The sequence below is a fragment of the Neodiprion virginianus genome, chromosome 1, assembly GCF_021901495.1.
Source record: "Neodiprion virginianus isolate iyNeoVirg1 chromosome 1, iyNeoVirg1.1, whole genome shotgun sequence".
Taxonomy (NCBI): Eukaryota; Metazoa; Arthropoda; class Insecta; order Hymenoptera; family Diprionidae; genus Neodiprion; species Neodiprion virginianus.
In genome coordinates, this window is record NC_060877.1 from 18,729,606 (window position 1) to 18,752,523 (window position 22,918).

Here is a 22,918-nt window from a genome sequence, read left to right on the forward strand (position 1 = left end):
CTTATAATAATAGAAACAAAACCGTGAGAAATTCAAAATTTTATCATCATTTTATAATATATCTCTTTTTATATAAAAGCTTAATGGTATCACCTTTATTAGGCTTATAGATAAGGGAACAATAATTATAAAATTTTGAAATTTTCAGGGTTTGTTTCTACTATTATAAACAATAACTCTGCCAAGTTTCGAATCGGTCCCTCAATTTATACGTCATACAAAACGAAACAACTGGTTATAAACACTACATGTATTTTATACATTTAATACTCACAGAGCTTAGCGGCACGTGTTCCAGTTGACGTACGGGTTTCAAACTTTACTCAGGTTTTATTCTAATGATCTGGATTTTTTTTATGATTTGGTATAGATCTGGGAAGCGTCCCAATGAAAATTTTTCCGATCCTCAAATAAGAACCACCCTAATGCCTATGTATAACATATAAAACGTTTAACGTATATGTATACGGTCTTAAAGGTAGAGATAATACTTATACGTATAAAAATCAAGTAAATTGAAAACAAACTTCAGGGTCAAGAAATGTTGATTAATAAAAGTATTAAAATGAAATCCAAATGTTAAAATATGAAGTATTGGTGGTATTCATAGAAGTATATTATACTACATTCAAAATCGTTGAACTTAACGAACAAAATGATATAACCAATAGATAAGTATTATTACTTAAAAAATGCGTTATTGCTATTGATAAAAAGAAAAACAGAAAGAAACAGGTATATTGTCTGTATTCACCAGAACTTCAAGTAGCAGTTAAAAAGAATTCAATATGTATTAGCATCCTGACATATCCTAATATATTTTAAGATTATGACTTAAAAATTAAACACTCGACTGATTTAAATTAGGTGCAAAGCAATATTACAAATTTTATGCATAAAGAATATTGACTAAGAAATCAGCGTTAAATGATTACCAAATTTAGATATTTTGTAATGAAGTGTTATTATATTGGCTACATATAATATGATAGAATTTATATTAATAAACAATAAATGCACTTAATTTGTTCTGTGGATGGCCGTTTTTTTCCAAGTTATTATTATTATTATCTTTTTTTTTTTGTATGGAGTATTCCATATCACAGTTAAAGCTACTTTTTTACGATATGGTTATTAGCTTCTGTGATAACTAACCACACGTAGAATACGTAACCGGTAGCGTGCGTTACTTCAAGACATCTTGCCGAGCTTTAAAGTACTTTTTCGTCAATCTCTACTTCTCTTCGAGATTGGAAATATGGTTTCACTTCAAACTTAGTCGCGTTTGTGACAGCAATAAGTTTGAAAAGAAAATATCTTCATTTCCTTACCATATCTTCTTCGTTTGTAAGCTAACTGTGTCTTAGTTTCAATCGAACTTTTCAAATACTTTGGAAAGTCCCAAAAAGAAAACCAGAAAATTAGATTCCTACAGAAGTCAGTACGATTACTATATTATAAAATTGAGAATTTTGAAATAAAAAAAAATGCTCCAGATATAACAATATAAATTTCTATTTCTTTAACAGTACTTACTATGAGAATCTCCCAACTAATGTTAATTTTTTACAAACAATATACTTATTCAGTAATGAAAACTGTTGGAATCCTCCAGGGATTTTTTAATCATACAGTCGGTGACTGATATTCTTTTGCTTAAAAAGGAATGTTTATTATTTATTAAACACTAGAAAAGATTAGTAACCGAAATTTCAGCCTTTTTTCAGATGGTATTTACTCACTCATAAACCATCAGAACTTTCCAGAACTTGTAAAAAAAAAAAAACCCAAAACTGTCAATTTGATACTCACTTTGACTACCTCAAAGTATCTAACGCTCTCAACATTTTTCGTCGACAAGTTCTGGTAATACACTGTGATTATACGTGAACATTTTTTCAATAAACTGTAATTTTATCAAGTCTAACAAACGTTTTATACCAATTAAGTGTCTTAATAACGAAAAATTTCGTATTAATATATTTGAGCATTGAATCTTGGGTTTTAATACTAGGCATTAACACAACTTATAAAACCTATCTGAGATATCGAATGAAAAATTATTCATCTGAAGAACGAAAAAAATGATTTTCTATAAGATATGAGAAACATGCTTGCATGTTTCTGTTATTTGTACATTAAGCAAAACGTTTTCTTGTGCTCGATTTGTACTTTAGGTTACACCTTTGCTCTTTGGGTTTCATTATCACATTGAAAGTTGAAAGGTACTTATGACAGAACGATGCTTAATCTCATCTTAAAAGGTACTAATTTATGCAGTGGAATCTGACGTACGTAAGAAACACAGAGGACAATTAAAGTACAGTTGTAAACCCACGTTAACGATTATTGGGATCCAACACTAACCTTTACGGTTGCGTGTGAGGTGTTAGCCGTGAACGTTTAAGAAGAAGAATCTTCACAACCTGAAAAATACACAATAAAGTTGGTTTCAGTTATTTTTCCATGTATTCAACTGTTCATAACAAATTCATATTTTGTGTGACAATAGGGTTGTTCGAAACTACTGATATATGACATAAAAGAGCATCACTCTGCAACTTCAAAGAGGTGAGTTTCCAATGATTAAATTGCCATAAAAGTGAATATTCCTATCGATCATAACTTTCGGGAATATTCGTTGATTACCTACTGCGAATTTCACATAAGAATACCAAGTTAGTTACATTCATTGTAACCTCGACTAGCTTACATTGTAGAAAATTGTTGAATATGAACAGAATTCAAGTCAGCCAAATTTATAAGTTGAAGCGGAAGAAATAAATGTAGCAGGGTACTAATTTATGCTCTAAAATTTATATTATCAATTTTATAAATGTAAGGTCAATCGTCAAACTTTTATTAATGAGTTACGATATTGGAAGTATGCAAGCAAACTGATTTTTATAGCCTTTAAAACTAAAACTGGTTGTGACGATTGGACATAACTTTGATTGCGTAACAAGAATCTCACCATTCACTAATTATGGTTACGTAGACCTGTAATACAATAATTCTGTACCTTCGCATTCGTTCAAGTGTCGTGTGTACTCTTTTTTCCTAGTAAATTTTCGGTTACAAGAGCTGCAGTGGAATTCTTGAATCAAATGGTAGTCATTTATGTGGCGCATCAGAAATTTTTTCTCAGAGAAATGTTCTTTGCATTGCCTGCAGGTCAAACTAATTTAAAGAATGATTAGTACAATTTTTCTAGATATTTAATGAGGTTGAAATTTGTAACGTTGTTGTAACGAAACATTGTGAAAAATTCATTACTTTTTCATTTTTACATTAACTTTAAAGGAACTAAGATTTCAAAACATGAATATGTCGTCTTACTATAGTTTACTGAATTTCAAATAACTTCAAAGTCGCGAAAAACATTTTTCATCGGCATAAATCGTTACTAACTTGAACATGATATTTACCTAATAACATTCTAATGACATAGTGGATACAAATTTCAATATATCAACATAAAACGCATAATGTCAGAGATTTAATATTTTCAGTGTATGTACGTACCTATAATCTTCATGCAATTTGAAATGTTTCGCAATGGCTGCGGACATAACATATTCCTTTGAGCACTTGTCACAAACGTATTTTTTGTTTTTGTAAATGAACTGGGAAGGCCGATAACGATGAATATCTTTCACATGGTTATCCAAGGTCACATCTGATCTGTAAGTTACAGGATTTACAAAATAAATTTAGGTCTTCAAACTGCTGTAGATGGAACAAATTTGCTTGTTTCTAACCAGTGCTCTTCACTTACTTGTATGTTTTATCGCAGTAGGGGCAAGGCATTCGTGCAGTGTCATGTATTTGCTTATTACTTTTCCTTTTAGAATTATTCCGCACAGCTAGTAAACAATTGGTAAGTACAAGAGATCAATATTAAATGCTCAGAACACCAAATGTCTGATACAAATAGTGAATGAATGATCATTATGTGACAGAAATTTACAACTTTCGACGATTATTCCTTGAAACTCTCGTTTCTTACGTTTGCTTTCAACAAGTTAAGACACAATTGCTGAATTCAAGTTTTATGGTTTTGTTTTTCTTATTGTCAATTTGGGATGCACGTTGTTGATGTAAAACCAGTTAAGCTATTTCTATCCTCAAAGCATGATTACCGTTAAGAGGATCATCGAGTGGATGAAAAGCTTTTTAGTGTTTGGAGGTTTCAGTAATAAGCCTGTTTACTAACGAGGAAATATTATTGTAACTCAACGAATTTTTCACTCAACATATTTTCAGTTGTTTCGACACCGATCCCAAAGTGATAACTATGTAGGTCGAATAGTTTGCAAACTTTTAAGGACTTATAAAAATTGTAATGATAAATTAAAGTTATAATTGTAAAGTATTTTTACACAAAGGTAGCTTCTTTAGTTATTAGTACTTATGAGTTAACATTAATGATAATTCTTTGATGTTATGGAACGCATATCTTGTCCCGCCACAAGTATTCACATCATACTCATTATACAAGACGTGGTGCGATTTTTCCAGATTTTTCAACATCATCCAAAAATTAAAAAAACAAATAGTAAGTGGTGAGGATGCTAAATGAATCATACTTCGGAACCAATAAATAAACCATTTTTGATAGGATTTTAAAAGCATTGTATTTTCAACTCCAGCTTTATCCATTCCTACTTTATTTTATTTTCGTTTATTTTTAAACGTGATCAAAGATCCAATGTGATATAAAGAAAAAAATACAGGTAGTTGTATTTGATAGCGCTACCATTTACTAGAATCACAACAAAATTGAGGATGCTAATAGTACGAGGCGACATGAAAAGCATGAAACAGGAAGACGTACCTGAAGTTTCAGTTGGTCAAATTTGATTGAAGAGTTCCAGTGATGAACAAAAACATCAATCAGCAGTAATTACACCAGTTCATACTTTCAAACTACCCACATTTCATTCACTCTAAACAAATTTATTATGGAATCTCATTACCACCAGCAAGCTGAGTTTTCGATGACCTGATTAAACCTGATCGAGATGGGACTTCAAGTACATGAAGCACAAATACTTGTAGCGTGAATTGTAGCTAACAAAAATATGCATTCCATGATTTTGATATCAGTATCAAGCATATTTTCCAAACGTCGGGAGCAAATTTTGTTTTATTACACATGTAAAGTTGTACCACATTTAGTCAATTGAATTTTTCTGTCCTGTTCTGTCTGTTTCTGTCAAGAACCAATTAATGATTGAGTAGTACATGTCCCTAAATTACACCTACCCACACCACGCGCAATTCTAGTTTTTAATTGAAAAATTACGTACAGTTTTTCAGTTGCCCTCTTTACAACGTCTAAAATTGGAATTGCTGTCAGCAAGAACAAAATGAAAATACATTGGACATTCCATTATAATCTGCGAATATTATTAATCCAGTCAAATTAGCAAAAATAGAAAAATTAACCTGTGAAAAGCTATAAATTGGTGGAGATCTTTATTTCGGCATACTTTAAGATAGTCAGACGTGACGTCTACCTCCAAGCCTCAATCCGCTATCTTGAAGAAAGGGTGCTCCAATTTAATTTTTTCATATCTTGATAATCGTGCATTCGATCGTGATTGAGGTTATTATAAAAATTAAAGCTGATGAAATTCTCTATAAAAATGCTGAAACTCATTTTATTCATATCTTCAATAGTATTTTTGTAATAGATCGGTAAACACAGAACCAATTTTTACGTATACGCTGTGCTTTTAAATGACGTTTTTCAATTAATTTTTTTAACCCTTTGCACCTGTCCTGCCGGGCTGTCCAGTACTGGTGGCCAGGCAGAATCCAGAATCAATTATCAGCGATGGTAAAAGAGTGTGATAAGATGGAAAATTTTGTTTACGAAATGACGTAACCAAAGTGGCCACCAACTCTTAAACTATAGCAGGCCTAAGGCTGCCTTGACCCTCAAGTCTTTCGTTCCCCCTCAAGTTCTGTCACCACGCAGCAGGCCTAGGTATGACCAGGGACTATTATGATACACTATTTCGTAGACATTATTATCACATTCACTATGAAGAATTTCAAAATGTTGCCAATAGTTTTTTGTTGATATTTTGAGCGCATAGAAGCATAGATTCAAGAGCACAGCGTATAGGTAAAAATTGTTTCTGTGTTTACCGATGTATCATAGAGATATTGATGATATGAATAAAATGAATTGTACCTTTTTTATAAAGAATTTAATGTGCTTTACTTTTTATAATGACCTTAATCGCGATTGGATCAGCGATTAACAATATGATGAAAAAACTGGACTGGTGCACCTTTTTTTCAATCGAGCGATCGAGCCTTGAAGGTAGAGGTCAGGATTTTTACTATATTCAAAAGCTTACCAATAAAAAGGTCTCCGCCAGTTTATAACTTTTCACAGGTTAATCCATCTATTTACCTCATTTTTATCTAATTTGACTGGACTATATAGTCGAAAAGTATTATTAAAGATGCATGATATGATTCAAACCAAGTATACATAGGTTGTGCTTTACTTCAAGCGGTAAAATAGCACCATATTACAGTACAGACAAAAAGGTACTACTGAATGAATTATTTTACATGAAGGCAAACATAAAATGATACTTTAAAAATGTACAGGCAAACAGAAAATATATTAGCCACCAACCTCGTAAGTATTGCAAAAACCAGCTCCTGCTATAACTATAACGATACCTAATCTTTCCCACTATACCAACATAAAATTTAATTAAAAATTGACAACTTTTAAATTATATCGGAAGGAGAATTTATTATAAGACGCTAATTATAAATACAACAGTTACCTTGACTTGGCTTTTCCAAATTTGTCACAAGCTCGTGTGTAGATCTAAGCTTCTCTAAAGAAGATACTTTACATGAAATTCTGAAATACATGGTGACGGTTAATTCAAATTCTGAAACTAGGATTAAAAGTCAACCAGAAATCGTGAGTACCTGAAGTTTCAATCAATCCAGCTTGGATGGACACTCAAGTTGTCACTACTCTTGTGTTCCGGTAATGAATTCTTAATGATAGAATGAATCTTGGTGATTCAGCTTGAAGGTAAATTTTCTATTGACCAATACTCACTTTTTATTGAAACTTCGTATTAGGTTTTGTAGCGAGCTCAATGATCAAAACTTTCAGTATACATACATGGTCTGTCCGGAAAGTAATCGCACTGAATTTTTCCCGCCCAGACAAAGCGACGGAGGGGGACCTTTTTGCATAGGTCAGGATGTGGGGAGTCTTTGCTAAGCAGCGCACCCATTCCCAATCGCCGTCGAGCTTTTCCGGAGTATGGGCCGACTTTAAAGCGAACCCCTGTCAAGGTGCCGCATCACACTTCACGATGAACCGTTTACTTGAGCAACATTACGTGATAAAGTTTTGTTTCGAACTCGGTACAACCGTAAGTGACACCCATGAAATGATCAACAGTTCCCAGCCACCCTACAGCCCAGATGTAGTCCCCCCAGACTTCTTTCTCTTCCCCCAACTCAAACAGGTTCCGAAAGGACGGCACCACGGTTCGGTCCAGGCCATTTAAGAGGCTGGGACGAGTCAGCTTGCCTGCCGTTCGCTTAAAAGTCGACCTACACTCCGGAAAGACTCGAAGGCAATTGGGGATAGGTGCGCTGCTTAGCTAAGACTAACCACAACCCGACCCACACGGAAAGGTCCCCCCCCGTCGTTCTGTCTGGGCGGGAAAAATTCAGCAGACTACTTTCCGGACAGACCCTGTAACCCTCAATTCTTTCAGGATTGATTAATTTATGTAAGCTGACAGTCAAATAAAAACGTTTGACAGTATAGCATGATCCCATGGGAACATGAGCATATTAAGGGCTTCCATACAAGTTGAATTTTAATAAAATCGATTTTTTTATATATCTTGAAAGTATATAGTTTTAAGAATATTGTACATAAATCATATTAAAGCATTCTAGAAACTGTAAGAATTATGGAGGTTTCACTGAAGCAAGACAAAGTAACCCGAACAAGTTTTCATTGTTAATGATAATTTCTCATTAAGATAAAACTGCTTCGTCTCTTGCATTTCTTTCATGAAACATTTTGTTTTGGATTTATCTGTATCTAAAAATATCATTAAACAATCAAAAATACTGTTCACCTCTTCCCAATCTGTAAACGCGTCTTTCTCAAAACACCATTTTCATAACCAGTATACATGATATCTCTAGAACTGATCGACGTATCTTCTTCACATTTGTAAACGATATTTTTGGATGCTTTGTTCAGTTAGCTAAGATCAGTTTTAGAAAAAAATTCATACAAATGTTTAAAAAATGAATTTTAAGTCTCAAAATACAGACGAATTATTGACCTGACACTTCAAACAACTGCCATTCAACGATTTTTTTTTTTTGGCTTGTAGCTTTCTTTCCCAAAAAAAGAAATCTCAAAATATGCTCTTTTATGCCCATCTACTTGTATGTAAGCCCTTAACATTACTAAATATAAATCAAATTCATATTGTGTTAAAAAACATGTGATTTTGATACATGAAAATTATACCTACGATTGGCCTTCAAGTAGATCCTGGTGATTAAGGGACTCATTTGAACTGGGTATGAAGTGTCGATAGGTTACATTTAATTCCTTAGTGAAGTTGAAGTGTGATGCGTTTTTGCCGGTTTGATAGCCAGAAATTTTGCTGTAGAACCTTTTTGTGGAATGGAAGCGGCTAATGTCTGAATGGTTCTTCAGTGGCAATCGATGGATGTCATCAGAATTTTTCCCACTTTTAAAAGGCTGTGCATTTTTATAAGACATTTCTGAAATGCTTCTATGTGATATCAATGGCAACAAATCCATGCAATTGTGTGGACCATGTGCTAAGCTTTCCAAATTCGATGTACTCAATTTTTTTAGATTTCTTTTCCTAATCATCCATAGTGGTGAGCATCGACTACACGATTGCATAGTATCAGTATCAATGACTTTGGCATCGCAGGTTGAGGGATGGTCGCTTCTTCTTCTTGACAATATATTTAGTAATAGAGAATCAGTATAATTCAGATGTCCGGTATCTAGGCAAGATGTAAGCATTTCACTTTGAACCACATTTTGTAACATAGAGTCTTCATTTTCTATTGCATTTACACATGTCGACTTGACATTGTAACCAGCTGTTTTAGTATTTGTTGCTTTTATTTGAACAGGTTTCTCAAACTCAGTATCATTGATCCAAGAATTATGGTAGTTAGATATTAAAATACTGTTTGCATGAAACTCTCTTTCAAGATCCAAACTTAGATCATTGTGAAGATCACTAAATGTACAGGACTGTAGTGGAACATCCGAGACGGACTGTAAAGAATTGAGAAACGCATCGCCTAGTTGCATAGGTTGTGAATCTTCAATGTTACCGTTTTCAATTTCCAATCCATTCATGTCACACTCTTCATCACTAAGAAATTGGCCCTTAAAATCAAACAATGCATTAAAATCTTTGTGGGTTTGTTCCTCCAGTAAATCAGTGTTCAGTTTCTTGTCTGCCGAGCAATTCCCACTTTTGAAGAGTTCACAATTTGTATCGAAATCGAGCGAAACGCAATTATTATTGTCACTGCTATAATTAGCATTTAGGTGGCACTTTTCAGCATTAGAATTGGAATCCAATAGCTGTTTCATTCTGTCGTCATTAGATTGCAGGCTGTCTAAAGACTGTTCATTAAATTCGTCACTGAAAACGTTATCAGGAACCTTGTTACTAACAACCAGGGAAATTGCAGAGCTATTGAGCTCATCAGTTATTGGTAAAGCAGCATTCGAAGTCTTGGTATAATTGACGTCACCAATTTCAGGCTCAGAATCAATGTACGTCGAAAATGTTGGCTTTTCAAGACCTTGTTGAAATTCTTGAAAATCATCATCAAATTCAAAATCCCAATCACAATCGAAAGTGTTAGAATAACTATCATCCAAGTTATCAGAGTGTATAATTTTTGTAAATGTATTAATTGGCATCTCAAGCTCATTGTTATAACAGTGTGTAATTTTACGACTGCTGTCCTGCTCCTGCGTTGATTTATTATATCTATTTTCAAATTCTCTGCAGTGCCTAACAATATCATTACCGTTTACATCGTATTCTATTATATTTGTACTTGGTTGTACAATGGCTGACGATTCTAATAGCAGACTATTTACGTCAGAACTCAGTAATTTATCCATTTCATCAATATCGAAATGAAGATCTTCGGAAGCAATGTAATTTTTATAATCTGGTTCTTTGAACTCTTCAAATATTTTCTCAACCGATTGATCAATACGGGTACTTGCACCATCACTGTCATTAGACAAATTCCCAGTCTTACATAGTACTTCCAGATTAGCTGTATGTAGCTCGTCGCAGTAGATAGAGTCCGGCATTAGTTCTTCTGTAATTGCTAAATAGCCTTTTTTTGGTTTGGAAAATTCGCTCTCCACATCCTGCTCTGATATGTTTTTTGGATTTACATCAGAAGCTGTTGAGTTACTATCTTCAGTTAAATTCCGATTATCACGGAATTTTGGCAAAGATAGATTAATTTTTTTTTTTTTTGCAAACGTTTGGTTTATCTTTGATTGGTGACGTTTCAAATTTAACGGCCTCAGGACCTGCTTCCTCTTTCTTTTTTTCATTACTTGATCTTCACTATGTTCACTAGCTTCATTACATTTCATAACGCTCGCATTATCAGACTCAGTTGGATCAGTAATACTGCTGAAAGTGCCGTCAATAATTTTGGTACTTTTCAAAATATTAGGAATGAATCTACTATGTTTGTTCAGAGTTAATTGTAGAGTCCTACACTTCGAGTCGTTCGTATTCATCTTGACTGATTTATTGAAAAAAATGTCTAATCTTTGCTGCTCGTGTAACATGTTCGTACATTTGTGGAGGAATTGTGATTCAGTAAACAGACCCTTGTCAAGTGCAAAACTGCGCTCTATACTTGGCAATCTTTTGTTACTTCTAGAAATTTGAGTTATTTTCGGTAAGGATAAGTCGGCTATGTTTGACTCATCCAAATTACCCACATCCTTGAGTACAATACTACGAACACCTTCGCTAACTGGCTCACAAATATTCTTTTTCATTTTGAGTAATTTTCTACCAGATACTTTTGCATCTCGATTTTTATCAATAGGACTAATAACTGCGCTCATGTGGGAATGTCCAGGATTTTTTTTTAAGGTTAATAAAATATGCTTTGGAGAAAAAGTTTTCTTAGCTTTGTCATTTACCGCTGAGGTATTCATTATTGGACCCAATAGTTCTTCCCACAGAGTTGAAATTAAATCACACAAGTAAAACCGCAAATAACAAATGCTTCTCAATTTCTTCTTCTTTGTTTACTGCTTTCGTATTCTAATGACGGCTCTCGTTTAATTTCTTTCCATCCTATTGCCTTCAGATAGTTGAAATTGCATTTTTTCCAAGGCAACAAATTACTACGCACAATGTTCTCCATACTCAAAAATTATGGATCATCCGCCTGTAAATTCATATTTTATGTAACTATTGAATCCGAGGTGTAAAAGCATATCAGTGATTACACAAAAATATTGCACCCCTGGACCAGACAAAATTGAATTTAATAATATTAACGCAATGAAACATTGAAAAGGAATCACTATTTTGCAAGTTACGAATATGAAGCTGATGCTAGCAGCCAAATGCACAAAAATTATCATCGTTATCATCAATTGTAAGAGGCATTCTCCGTCAGTTTAGCCATTATTTTTCAGATCAGGTCATGTATGGGCTCATAATTGGCAAAATTTTATTATTACCTAAAAGTATGTTTCTATGAATCTTTTTAGATTTTTGAATCCTTCAAGAATATGAAATTGTTTTTATCATGCCTTTAACTTCAATTGGGTAAATATGGGAAAAGTTTTTAATACAGTACAAATTTTATTCTACACTGAACTATGTAACACAATAAATCTCATATTTTTATCCTTATCACAAAGGCTCTTTAAGTGAAAATCTTGAAATCTCCTTTCATTTGTGTCACCTACCTTTCCGAAATCACTTTAATAATAACATACAATTAGAATTCCAACTAATATATGATTCTGTATAAAATTAGCAATTTCATGTGGAAACCTAAGGAGAAAAAAATTATATGCATCAAATAGCCCATAGGCATTGTACCGATTTTTCTGTCGTTTTTCAAACATCCCTGTAGATTTTACAACATCAATAATGATATCAGAGGTAACCAATTCAGGCTAAGAAAAATTATTTAAATTTTTTGGCTCAAAACAACTTTTACAAGCAGAATAAAAATATAAGATTTATTACATTACATAGTTCAGTGAAAAACAACATTTTTTGAACTAACAATTTTTTTACCAGATCTATTTGATAAAAATTGTATGATTTATAAAAGAAAAATTAATCTCTTAAAAGACTTGATTGAAAATTGTAAAATAATTCGGAGAGACTACTTTCAAGTACTACCAAAATGTGGCAAACTATTAGCGATATCTGAAAGGGTCCATAAAAAAAAAAGTGGGCAAACTGATAGAGAATACCCTATAAATAGGATGAATAAGTAAAGTTTAATGCCTACTATACTGTGAGACTATTAGCTTCCCAATAAATTTTACAAAATCTTGATTACTGAGCTTGGACTGTCTTATTTTCATCAAAATAACAAGTTTAGATGCTAGCCCTGGCTGTCAGCTTCAGCTTTATCTTTGGAATGACTTTGAGGGGTTAAACGTGCCACTTTTTTTTCTTTTTTTTTTGTATGATTGCTTATTTTTCAGCCACGTTCATCGTTTTCCTGATATTTCGAACATGTTTTTCAGTTATGATTTGGTCCGTTAACACTCTGGTAACCAATCATGTTGAAGTTTGTAACGTTATTGGAATAATTTATGCTAAAGAAAAATCTCTATTTTACGACTTTAGAATTGTTTGAAACTTAGTAAACCATAATAAAACAAGACATATTAATACTTTGATATCTTAATTCCTCCAAAGTCATTGCAAAAAAAAGAAAGTAGTGAATTTTTTCCCAATGTTTCGTTACGATAACATTACAAACTTCAACCTTGTGGTAACTAGGATAAATAGCATAAATATGGAATTATTAAAAAACAAACTGTGTCGTGAATTCAAATTAAAAATAACTCAACAAAATATGGATAATAAGAATTCACTTACTCTAATTATATTGAAGATTGAGGGTATAGCAAAAAAGAAGGTAAATAATATCTTTTCATACACAGCTAAATTTTAAGCGAATTTTTTGCCATACCGTAAAATTTTAATGATGCAGTGAATATTTTATTTTCGGCTAGGTATGCGTGTATATTATATTCCGCGAACGTTACAAATTTCCCCTCGTTAAAAAAATGATTTCGAGATAGGCAGACTTGCTAATATTAAACAATATTGAGGGTTGGGTTTTTTCTCATAAAACATTTTGATAACGCAGTGGTAACACGTGCTTTCGAATTTGTCAAAGCAATTCAATTACATATCACCTGATGATAAGCACCGATTGGGTTGACAGTACAATAGGTTATAGGTATAATTTGTGGTGAAATATGAGACATGTACAGAGTGTAAGATAATTAGAGCGGCGAAGAAGTTCGTTACGTAATAAAATAGGATATAACGTAGATAGAAGCTTATACACGGATATACTAAAAAGATAGGTAAATACTCACAAAAATCGCCAATCGAATGTTCGAATGAACGGGCAGCGATTGGTAAAAATGCGATGAATTATTTGAGGTCTGCATTGTTCTTGAAATAATATACTTAGGGATGAATCACTACGTCGTGAAATAAACTATGGCAATTTTATCTTCGGATAAATATTCATTTCACTCGTGTAAAATGACGAGTTAAATCGGCTGACGTAAAGCAAACACCATGCCTAACGCCGATGTTGAACGATGGGTGCAAACTCGCGAAGACTCGCCGACGAACTTACCAGTATGAGACTGTTGACCGTGCTCTTGTCTCTGCAGATCGTAGCGTATTCGTAGGATGTATGTGTGCATGCAGCTCAAGCACGAGAGACGGGGTGTCAAGTAACAAAACAACCGACAGTGGGATACGTGTAACGTGCGTCTTTGGTATACACCTCGAGTGGACCGACTTTTTTTCTCTCACAATCAGACACTTGATCGAAAATATTTTCTCTCTAACGAATTCTCTGTGCTTGCAGCACGTTTGGCTAGCGTCGAAGGGTACATGTGTCGTATAATTTACTTATGTATACGTAATCTGACATATTTTTATAGAAAGATCGCAAAATCATAACGTTAATTTGAGGTACAAGTTCAATATACATGTAGTTAAGGAAGTAACGCAGGAAATAGAATTGATGGACAGAAAAATACCAAACTTGGCAGAATGTTCGTTTATAATGTAAAAAGAACTCGCACAAATTTTTACGATCCGAGGTGGGTTTTTACGCGAGATATTTGTAATTCTTTTTATATCTTTACAAGCCACTTCAACATGCCCTTTTATGAGAAATGACGGAGTTAGCTGCACATTATTCCTTATATCTTCGTAATTGATGCATAGATCAGAATGAAATGTAAACAGCAGAGAGATGAAATACTCAACATCATTTATCCGGCTTAAAAATATTCAAAGGTGATTTATGAGAGGAATAATGAAAACAATAAAAAGTACTAATAGCGAATTTTCGGACCCTCGCTAAAGATATTGCAACGTCGCATATTCGAGGTTATGAGCGCGCATTTTGAAATTTCAACGTATGTGACAACTCGTCCGGGCTATTACATTTTTTATAATTCTTTGTTTTTTGTTTGCACGACATATTTTACCTTGCCAATAAAATCTTGGCTTCTTTTCTTCAGGCATATCGAACTGGCGCTTAAAAGAAATTCACTGATACCGCTAATGAGCTGTCGACGGCATATTTGACATACATATACACGCGCACACAATCAATGAAAAGCGACGTTGCCAGATTAAGTCTACTTTCGTCAAACCACGGGCAAATGTTTTTATGACTAGGTGGGTAGTTGCGTTACTTCCTTAAGGTATCATCCTTGTAACGGGTTGAAAAATGAAGTAAACATTTTGAAGAGGACTGGCTCAGCCAGAAAACCATGCGGGATCGGTTATCGGATGTTTACGCTACGGAACAACTCGACTCGAGAACCCCGAGGACTGCTCTCGGACGAAGGCGGTCCTGGAGACATTCGACTGTTAGCCAGGACACGAAGCGCATCAGGCCGAAACCGAAATATTCTCTACAATTTCAAATCTCTCAAAGTTCCTGTTTAAAATCAAATACCTTCTACGAAAATAACTGATTTTCGTAACATTATTCGATGCTGATTTATGAATCTGAATTTTTTGTGTCAAATCAAAGCACTTATGAAGAACAGAATTTTTTATATCAAAATTGACAAAATGGCGGAAATTTGGAAAAAACAGTATCGAATTTAGGTTATTTTTTCGACAGTTTATGGGTAAAAAAAAATATGAAGATTTAAAAAAAAAAACTTCCATAGCAAGTTAAAAAATGGCGAGAAGAATATTGTGTACAAATTTAAGACGAATGGTTCGAAAACTCTCCGTTTGAGAGTGTACACAGTTTTGAAATATCACGTTTCGAGAAAGCTGCTAGAAAAAAAATGTAAAAAATAAAATAAAATGAACGTTAAAAAATTTATCTTATGTTCTTCATGAGTGCTTTGATTTGACATAAAACAATAAAACTGATTAGCGTATTTTAAACATCGCAAAAAAAATCACGATAATCAACTATTTTTCGACCCTTTACACTAGTATGATCCCTTAAAGAACGCCGTGAATAATTTTTTTTAAACTTACTTCCTTTTCATATTTTTGGAGAAAAAAAAAACGAGGGAAAATTATTATATAATCACTTGAAAAATGAAAAGATGAGCTTTCACTCGATCTCTACATTTTGATGTCTAGACAATTAGTTCGAACCATTTGTCATAATCAATAAGATTACAATGAAAAATCCACTTCAATTACTCACGATCCTTGTTCAATACATGGAGATAAGTAGCACAAGACAATGCTTTTAACGCTTCATACCAGCCCCCTGACACTCACCACTGCTCGTATACTAAAAAATTGTACGCGTTTTGTCCCCCTTTTTTAGTTCCTCTACGTGGCGCTAGTAGACTTTTGTCACGCTCGCTGCCCTCGCTGACCGCGCGCAAGCTTATCAGACAACTACTAGCGCCATTAGTGGTGGATGCAGAGTACAAAAAATCCGAAATTACAAAGGTCAACAAAAAAAATTATTTTGTTTCAGTTTATATTTGAATGAATAAATTTTTATTCCACACATCGAATAATAATCAAAATTATAATTTATTACTTATAAAGTATGCTGTTTTCTATTTTACGTTGATATATAAGTATTTAAGTTTTTGGTTCATACCTATGACTAAAAACTTCAAGACTTATTTATCAACGTAAAAAAGACAAAACCAAACTTCATAAGTAATAAATGAATATTTTGGCTACTATTCGATGTATAGAATTAAAATTGAATACCTATGACGCAAAAAAAAAATGTTCTTTTGGCCTGTGATTATCATATTTGAATAAAAGTGATTTAAATGCGAAACTCAAGTTTGTTTAATTGTTATTTACAATAAAATAAGAAAAGAAAATAGGTAATTTTTCTCAAAATCCGAAATATCGTTCTGGTTTCTACAAAAGCAAACTTTATCTAATAAAACTGATTTTACTTTTATCATTAGTTACGTGACAGAAATGAAAATCTGACATCTAGAACCCAGACTAAAAATTCATATTGACCGCTGCTATTGATCATATGTAGTCGACATTCAATTTTGATTTATGTATTAACAAAAAAACATCAAACACATATCACGTGTATTTCTATTTTTTTCTTCAAACTAGGGGCTTCGCCCCTGCGCGCTTCGCGCGCCAACCCCACCTCGGCGCTACGCGCCTCACTATTTCCTTATACACTATCTGTTAGACAGGTGAATTTATTTGTGCTGATTTGATGACAGGTCCGCAACTGTTGATCGGTTGTTTCCGATCAACCCGACATTGCTATTGGCTCCCTATGCAGGTCTGCTCAGATTGTTTTCGTAAACGAATCCACTCACATGTACAAAACCCCCGATGCCATGCATCCCCAATTCCATTTGGCGACTTATTTTGCTATAGTTATTATTTTCCCCATAGTAGAAGAAATTCATAGCTTTGCTATAAGTAGAATTTCTATGGCTTCAGACAAATTAAAAACTCGTTATGATATTCGAGCCAGGGATATAAAATTTAATCCCGGAGATTCTGTCTGGCTCTTTCAACCTCGAAGACAGAAAGGACGGTGTCCGAAACTACAGAGAAACTGGGAAGGCCCTTACTTAGTGGTTAACCGGATCAAGGATTTACAGGATCCAAAAAAACCTATTTCTTCTCTGATATAACTCTCCTCGAGTTCTGTTTCATTACATCTGCTGACATGTTTGCCAGTATGATATATTTGAAACGATACTCAGTCTCACCTCTGGGTGTCGATCTTGAGTGCCGTATACACAATACGCCAGCGCCCGAAAAAGACAATTCCCGTCGGGAATCATCTTGATAATTCTCGTTTGCATGTTTATTTTTTGCGTGTCAGAAACAAATACCTATAAAAATATTTGTCAAAGACTGTCATAAACAGCGGATGACAACTGTCAAAGGAAGTTTTGTTTGCTAGATGCTTTTTGTTTTGTTTTCGACATCTCACCCCACCGCCAACTTCATGCGTATACTATTGTTATTATAATCTTCTTTATCCTATCGTTATTATAATCTTTTTTACCAGTTCATTTGTTCAGAACTTTTTTATTAGATAGAGAGATACAATATTTTTCAATTATTCTTTTATTTAAGAAAAAATTACTTTTTACGCACAAGGTTATCAGGCCTCAAACATCGAACCGTTTGAATTAATGATGTGATTAATTTATAAATGCTACAAAACTGACTCATATCGTTGATTAATGAAATTTATTAACTAACATTTCATTGGAAGCCTATAGTTTTAATTTTAAAATCAATAATATTGTGTATTTAAGTGATAAGAGTCAATTTTGTAGCATTTATAAATTAATAACATCATTATTTCAAACGGTTCGATGTTTGAGGCCTGATGACTCCGAAACGACTTACCTTACGCAAATCTTTATTCAGATCTTTTTTGTAGAGCGTAAAATTTCCTACAAGAATATGTTTTGTTTATATCTTCACACTGATTCGTTTTCGAGCAATAAAATTCTAAATTTTAAAAAAAATTTTCCCATGTTATTTAAATGGGAAATAGAAAATTGAGAATCGCCACCTCTAAATATCAATATTAAGAGCTCATAACTTACCGAGGTCATTTTTGAGGGACAGTCGGAAGATTTTTCAATGTTCTTCGAAAAAAAAAATAGTCGGTTTTTTTGAAACACTCTAATATATAGCCTTATTATAATTAGATCTTGGATCAGATTAACCTTATTTATAATAAAACCATGTAATTACGGGCTGACTTACTTATTGATAAATCAAATCGACAGATTAATAAAAAGCTCGATTAAAATATGATAATTGTTCTGACAAACAGTTCTAGTGGGTTGTGAATCTTGTCGAAGTGAATAAAATACCACAGTTTGAAGTAAATCTGATATCGTTCTAAAACGTCCTCACTGACTCCCCTTTTTTTGGCTCACTGTACAAAATTGATACATCAGTACAGCTTCACTATCGTCATATAGTTTTATCTTGCTATTTTAAGTATCATTGCAGAGGCCTAATAATCTTTATTTTTCCACCATCAGTATCACGAATTGCATGAAGTTTGTGTGGGGCGAAGGGGAGCATCTCGTGTATCTTTGTGACGAAGGTCGAACCATACCTTACATTCCTTTTCCATACTAAAACACTTTCTGCAATACATTTAATGCAACAGCTAGGGAGTGAGTAAAATACCACAATTTGACTGTTGTAGAAAAATCATTACAAATAAAATCTTTAAATTATTTTTGTATATATTTCTTTATTTATTTATTACGTTTATATTATAAATTCTGTTAGATAAAATCTGTTCTTTCGTAATTTGTGTGAAGTTAAAATCGAAATCAAGTAGCTCTGTCACCAATCGTTGTCATCGGCAAGATCATCGTTTTGATCCTTCAAAGTTGAAAATAGTACATCACGTACCTTTGGTCTCGGATCTTCACTTATCTTTGTGGGGACTGCTTTCGCTTGGCCCAGTAACCATTCTAGCTCTGAAAATAGAGGAAATATGATTCCATAATATGAAATTATAGATAAATACTTCATAGAATAGTCTCATATTGTGCAAATACAAGTCGATTTTTAATTCTGAAATTTTAACTTAGTTATAATTCAATTAATAACACATAAAGCCAACCCCAGTAATAAAAATCAAGTATGAATCTTCTTAGTCGTTCCAACACCAAGAACCTTAACTTGTACACAAAACAATACAATATTTCTGTATCAGTTGACACACTGGATGGGGCATTTAAAGTGTGACAGAGCAATAGTACTCAAACTATTGATGATACTCAAAAGAGTTTCAGATGAAAGTTACATTGTTCGAGAAGGCCGTCATACTGGACCATCTTATTTCTTTTTCGGTGGAGGCGCTGAAGCTACGTCAAGGTCAACGCCACTTTTTTAAATGGAACAATGTATTTTTTTTCTAAGACCTTATTACTGACTTTGAGGCAAATTCAGTAATCTACAATACAAGGTCATTCTAGGCACGCGAAGTACGAAAATAGTCGAAAAATGGAATCAAATCAAAATAATTATTTCCAAAGGATTTACTAACCTTGGTTTGTGTCTACCTACAGAAGCTGCTCGAAATGATGACCCTCGACTTGTAAGCAATTGTAACACGTTGTAAATTCGCTGTTTTCGTTTCGCGTAATCGTGGCAGCATCTACCACGCCTGACGACATGAATGAAAAAATATACCGAGCATGTGCTGAAATTACACCACAAATGTTGGCTGAAGTTTAACAATTGAAAATAATTATTTTGATTTGATTCGATTTTTCGACTATGTATTTTAATACTTCGCGTGCCTAGAATGATCTTGTGTTGGAGATCACTAAATTTTCCTCACAGTCAGTAATAATGTCGTAGAAAAAAAATACGTTGTTCCATTTAAAAAAGTGGCGTTGACTTAGACGTAGCTTCAGCGCCTCCACCGAAAAAGAAATATTATGATCCAGTATGACGGCCTTTTCAAACAATGTAACTTTCATCTGAAACTTTTTTGAGTATCATCGGTAGTTTGAGTACTATTGCCCTGTCACACTTTAAATGCCCCACCTTGTATGACATATGCAGTAGCCTACAATATTACGTATACATCAGTAACGGGCTGTCCATATATTATATAAGTTGATTTTTCATGTTTGTGAACCCTCCTTCCCCTCAAATAATAAATCATAGAACTTCGTTAAGCCTCCCTTCCTCCCCACCTCAAAATCTTACATCACATTTAAAAACTATGTAAACATTCAAAATTTGTAAAAAATATTTGAAATTTGCCAGGTTAAGCTTAGAGTAAATCCGATATGACAATATCTACAAACATTATTTACTTCAGTTCACCGGGTTAACCCATTACAAATACAGTTGAAGCTCGCTCATCCGACCTTCGATTAACTGAGGTTCCGCATTATCCGAGACGCCCATTTCATCCAAGCACTCTGTATTGACCGAGCTATATCTTTGGATAATACGAAGAACCTTGGATGAAACAGAATAATCCGCTATGCCTTGTAAGTATGAAATATTTTTGTGACGCTACTTTGTTTCAACACGCATAAACTTGTAAAAGTTTCATGAGATTTTTTACATTGCAAGATATAAACCCGACATTTCCGATTCTAGAATCAATGGGAGAACATCGCAATGGCTTGAATTGTATATGTTTTCCGTATCATCCGAGATTTCACTGATTCGGGGTAGGCTCTCCCCATATTATCTCGGATAAACGAGGTTCTACTGTACTAAAATTCATACCCATCGGGCATATGAAAACGTAAAATAACAAAATTATATCAGACAGTAAATTGCGTATTTTACAACAAGTAAATACTACTGAAATTAAAAAACAGCTACCGCGTCTCGGAACGCGAGTACCGTCGCTCACTGCTCTGCTTAATTAAATTGCGCACTCCACATAGAATAAAGTTTTCCTTATAAACTATTTTTGTACTCAACAAAACGTTCTTGTCGAATTTAAAACCTATTTCGTATTATTCCTACCTAGAAACTTAGACATAGACGTAGGTTCTCCTTTTGTGCTTTTACGCAATATAATTGAATCATAGCGATTTTGAGATCGGCAATCACGGTTCTCGTTATTCTTGATTCAATGTATAAAAAATGTATCCAAGAAAATTGTACTTTTACAGTAGTGACACGTGAGAACGAGCCATATGTCAATTGGAACGAAAATCGACCTACTTCCCCTCTGGAGGTTTTGTTGATAACGATGAAAAATTATATCATATTTTGTTTCTCAAACTTACATCTTTGCCGTTTTGAAATCTACAACGAAAATTCAATTTATATATTAAAAAAAAAAAAAAAAAAGAAACGTCTAAATAGTCGTAAGTTCAGGGAAACTACATGATACGAAAGTTGGCCGGGTCTGGACCCAGTGCGTATAACTAAGTAGCGAAAAATACATATATGTGCACTACTAGAGTTAACTACGTCAGGACCATTTTCTGCCTCCAAATCGTTCAAGTACAAAGAGCGTGGAATATTATCGTTACTTCTTCGGTTATTTACAAACTTCCATAAAGCTACTATGTCAGAGTAGATCCCCACTTCTGTCTCCTCAAACGATATGCCATAGTCCACTTCCATTAGGATTTTACATTTGCTTCGAAGTAATTTAAACATGGAGTCATAATTAATCGTGTTATATTTTTGATCCACCTTATGGTATTTTTTTATTACCCATAGTGGCTACCCTGAGACAGTAGCTAAACCGTCTGAGAAACTTCGAGAAATGTGTTGCGTATCAAGCAGCATCTAGACTAACAAACTATAGTTATCGTAATATCGTTTGTACTGTCTTTGGATGATTTTTTTCTTATATTTAAATTTTCACCCGATGGACGGTCAGATGCGAAAAATGCTTTCGTACCTGACCGCCATAAACGAAGGCCATAAACGAAGGCTATAAACCCTTCATCTGACAAGCTGGCAAACTCTATCTCTCAACTTCTGCTTTTTTATTCTGCGTCCATACGGCAACCTTATGTTTTGCGTCTCTAATGCGAGACACTGCCAAATGGACAATTTTTGAATATTTTTAATCTTTGTGTCCACGCTAACCGTCACGTTCGGATTTTATTCCTTAAACTCGGGAAGTTTCTAAGTCAAGAAATTTGTCGAGTCTGCGTGCCAGCTGTCAGTAATATAATTTTATTATAGAGTGCATCCTCGTTTTAAGCCTACGCACATTTTTTATTTTCTCAGCATTTTCGCCAGATTTTCCATCTGGCAATTTAAACTACAACTCTTCCGTGATTGGCGACCTCTGGACCTCCTTCTTGGGTTTTCCGATCTGCGTGACCAATCATCTGTTTCTTAATATTCGAATAACGAAGTAAACGTCAACGCCTTCTTTTCTAAGGAACTCGAAATTGTCAATCACGGAAGTCAGTCTAGCGACAACCATCGAACTATTAACGTCACATCCACTTTTTGACTGTTAGCTTCACGTCCACTTACTAACTTCTTAATTCCATACCTATAACTTGAAATCTTCGTTGTAACGAACGTATACTCGAATAAAGTGTTAAGTTTTCTTAAAATAAAAGCACCGCGCC

The 22,918-nt window shown here is 33.9% G+C and overlaps 2 protein-coding genes and 1 long non-coding RNA gene across 5 annotated transcripts in view; 1 reads left to right on the forward strand and 2 right to left on the reverse strand.

The window, feature by feature from the left end:
• LOC124299841 (uncharacterized) lies at nt 1–14,157 on the reverse strand. Of its 3 annotated transcripts, XM_046753231.1 has the most exons (8): nt 13,718–14,154; nt 8,559–11,523; nt 6,819–6,898; nt 6,662–6,721; nt 3,779–3,866; nt 3,526–3,684; nt 3,023–3,180; nt 1–2,426 (listed from the first exon to the last, which is right to left on the reverse strand). In XM_046753231.1, the coding sequence occupies exons 2-8, from the start codon at nt 11,285–11,287 to the stop codon at nt 2,404–2,406; spliced, it is 3,297 nt and encodes a 1,098-aa protein (XP_046609187.1). In that variant the 5' UTR covers nt 11,288–11,523; nt 13,718–14,154; the 3' UTR covers nt 1–2,403. The 3 variants fall into 3 exon arrangements, 2 of the variants coding, with proteins under 2 accessions (XP_046609187.1, XP_046609196.1); XM_046753240.1 differs by lacking the exon at nt 6,662–6,721 and having other exon boundaries at nt 13,718–14,153; XR_006907086.1 differs by lacking the exons at nt 1–2,426; nt 3,023–3,180; nt 3,526–3,684; nt 6,662–6,721 and having other exon boundaries at nt 3,848–3,866; nt 8,555–11,523; nt 13,718–14,157.
• Nucleotides 14,025–22,918, forward strand: part of LOC124299861 (uncharacterized) — a 9,340-nt gene continuing 446 nt past the window's right edge. Inside the window, exons 1-2 of the long non-coding RNA XR_006907090.1 lie at nt 14,025–14,245; nt 20,674–20,848. This is a non-coding gene — a long non-coding RNA (uncharacterized LOC124299861). The remainder of the gene's footprint in view (nt 14,246–20,673; nt 20,849–22,918) is intronic.
• The window catches only part of LOC124299854 (viral IAP-associated factor homolog), a 25,054-nt gene continuing 21,199 nt past the window's right edge, over nt 19,064–22,918 (reverse strand). The window contains exon 5 of the mRNA XM_046753255.1: nt 19,064–19,315. Within this exon, the coding sequence (XP_046609211.1) occupies nt 19,179–19,315 (137 nt within the window). The 3' untranslated portion in view covers nt 19,064–19,178. The remainder of the gene's footprint in view (nt 19,316–22,918) is intronic.

What these genes read in the sequence shown, in the direction of transcription:
- LOC124299841 (XM_046753231.1), bottom strand. Translation starts at nt 11,287, where the DNA reads ATGAATACCTCAGCGGTAAATGACAAAGCTAAGAAAACTTTTTCTCCA. An exon ending in TTTGGAAAAGCCAAGTCAAG is followed by an intron (nt 6,722 to 6,818) that starts GTAACTGTTGTA and finishes ATGTTGGTATAG; the next exon opens with TGGGAAAGATTAGGTATCGT. An exon ending in TACTGCGATAAAACATACAA is followed by an intron (nt 3,685 to 3,778) that starts GTAAGTGAAGAG and finishes TGTAACTTACAG; the next exon opens with ATCAGATGTGACCTTGGATA.